At 71.4% G+C, this 1,334-nt stretch overlaps 1 protein-coding gene across 1 annotated transcript in view; it reads left to right on the plus strand.

Moving 5' to 3' along the window:
- The window catches only part of SNCB (synuclein beta), a 7,496-nt gene that overhangs the window by 4,632 nt on the left and 1,530 nt on the right, over window positions 1–1,334 (plus strand). The window contains exons 2-4 of the mRNA XM_010719065.1: window positions 4–94; window positions 831–869; window positions 1,156–1,274. Of these exons, the coding sequence (XP_010717367.1) occupies window positions 4–94; window positions 831–869; window positions 1,156–1,274 (249 nt within the window). The remainder of the gene's footprint in view (window positions 1–3; window positions 95–830; window positions 870–1,155; window positions 1,275–1,334) is intronic.

Here is a 1,334-nt window from a genome sequence, read left to right on the forward strand (position 1 = left end):
AAGGCCAAGGAGGGGGTGGTCGCCGCCGCCGAGAAGACCAAGCAGGGGGTGGCTGAAGCCGCCGAGAAGACCAAGGAAGGAGTCCTCTATGTCGGTAAGGGCCGACCCGGCCTGCGTCTCCCCCCTCCCGTCCTTGCATCCTCCCGCATTTGCCCTTGCATCCTCCCGCCCATCCCCCTGTCGTCCCCACCTGTCCCCGTACCCCCGGCTCTCGCCCCCCGCCCCCGGCAGCACCGGGGAGCTCCGTCCGCAGCGCTCTGGCCGCGGGGATGGGGCAAAGGGGGGGCAGAGGGGTGGGACCCCGCGGCTGGGACCCCCGCATATCTACGGGAGGACGCTCTGGGACTCAGCGGGGGCGCCGCGGGGCTGCGGCGATGCTCGGGCACCGCTTGCGGGGAGCTTCGGTGGGATGCGCTGAGATGTGCCCAGCTTGGAGCGGAAATGCCGGGGATCCGTTTGTCTCTCCCGGGAGAATTCGTGCCCTGGAGTACACACGGGTGAATGGTGCAGCCGAGCTGCGGCTTCGGGCTGCTCGGAACTGGGTGCTGTTCCATCCCTCTGGGCGAGAGGTGGAGCGGTGCCGAGCGGGGCTCGCCGTGCCCAGGGCGCTCCCCCTGGCGGGGGTCCCGGGGTGCCCCGGGGGTCCCGTCCCGCGGAAGAGCTGTCCGTATCTCCAGGCCGCCCCGTGCAGCAGAGCAGCCCCCGTCCCGCAGGAGGAACCCGCCGGCATCCGGCAGCCCTCCCGAGCCCTCCCGTGGGCTGCAGGGAACCGGGGGCTCTGCTCAGCGCGGGGCGCACTGATCCCCGTCTCTCTCTGTTTCTACCCCCAGGGAGCAAAACCCAAGGCGTGGTGCAAGGCGTCACTTCAGGTATGGTCCTTCCTGCCCCCGGGAGCGCGGCCATGCTAACCGGGTCGGGGCTAAGCGAAGGGCTGATGTCACCCGGCTAAAGCCACTTACATAACGGGGCCCGCAACACAGGATTTGCGGCGCCGCCCGCACTTCGTGCCCAGCTGCAGAGCCGCGGCCCCGGGCACGGAGGAGGGTGGGGGGGGGGGGGGGTAGGAGGCCCGGTCCTGCGACTGACTCGCCATCAGCCCCCCTGGCCCCTCTCCCTGGCTCGGCGGGCACTGACACGCACCCCCGGCTCCCGCAGTGGCCGAGAAGGCGAAGGAGCAGGCGTCCCAGCTGGGCGAAGCGGCGTTCTCGGGCGCCGGCAACATCGCGGCGGCCACGGGGCTGGTGAAGAAGGAGGAATTCCCCGCGGACCTGAAGGTGAATCCCCCCTCCCCGCACACCGCTGCACAGCCCCCCTCTCGGCAGGGACCCCCCGGT

This window comes from Meleagris gallopavo, chromosome 15, assembly GCF_000146605.3.
Source record: "Meleagris gallopavo isolate NT-WF06-2002-E0010 breed Aviagen turkey brand Nicholas breeding stock chromosome 15, Turkey_5.1, whole genome shotgun sequence".
In the NCBI taxonomy this organism is placed as follows: Eukaryota; Metazoa; Chordata; class Aves; order Galliformes; family Phasianidae; genus Meleagris; species Meleagris gallopavo.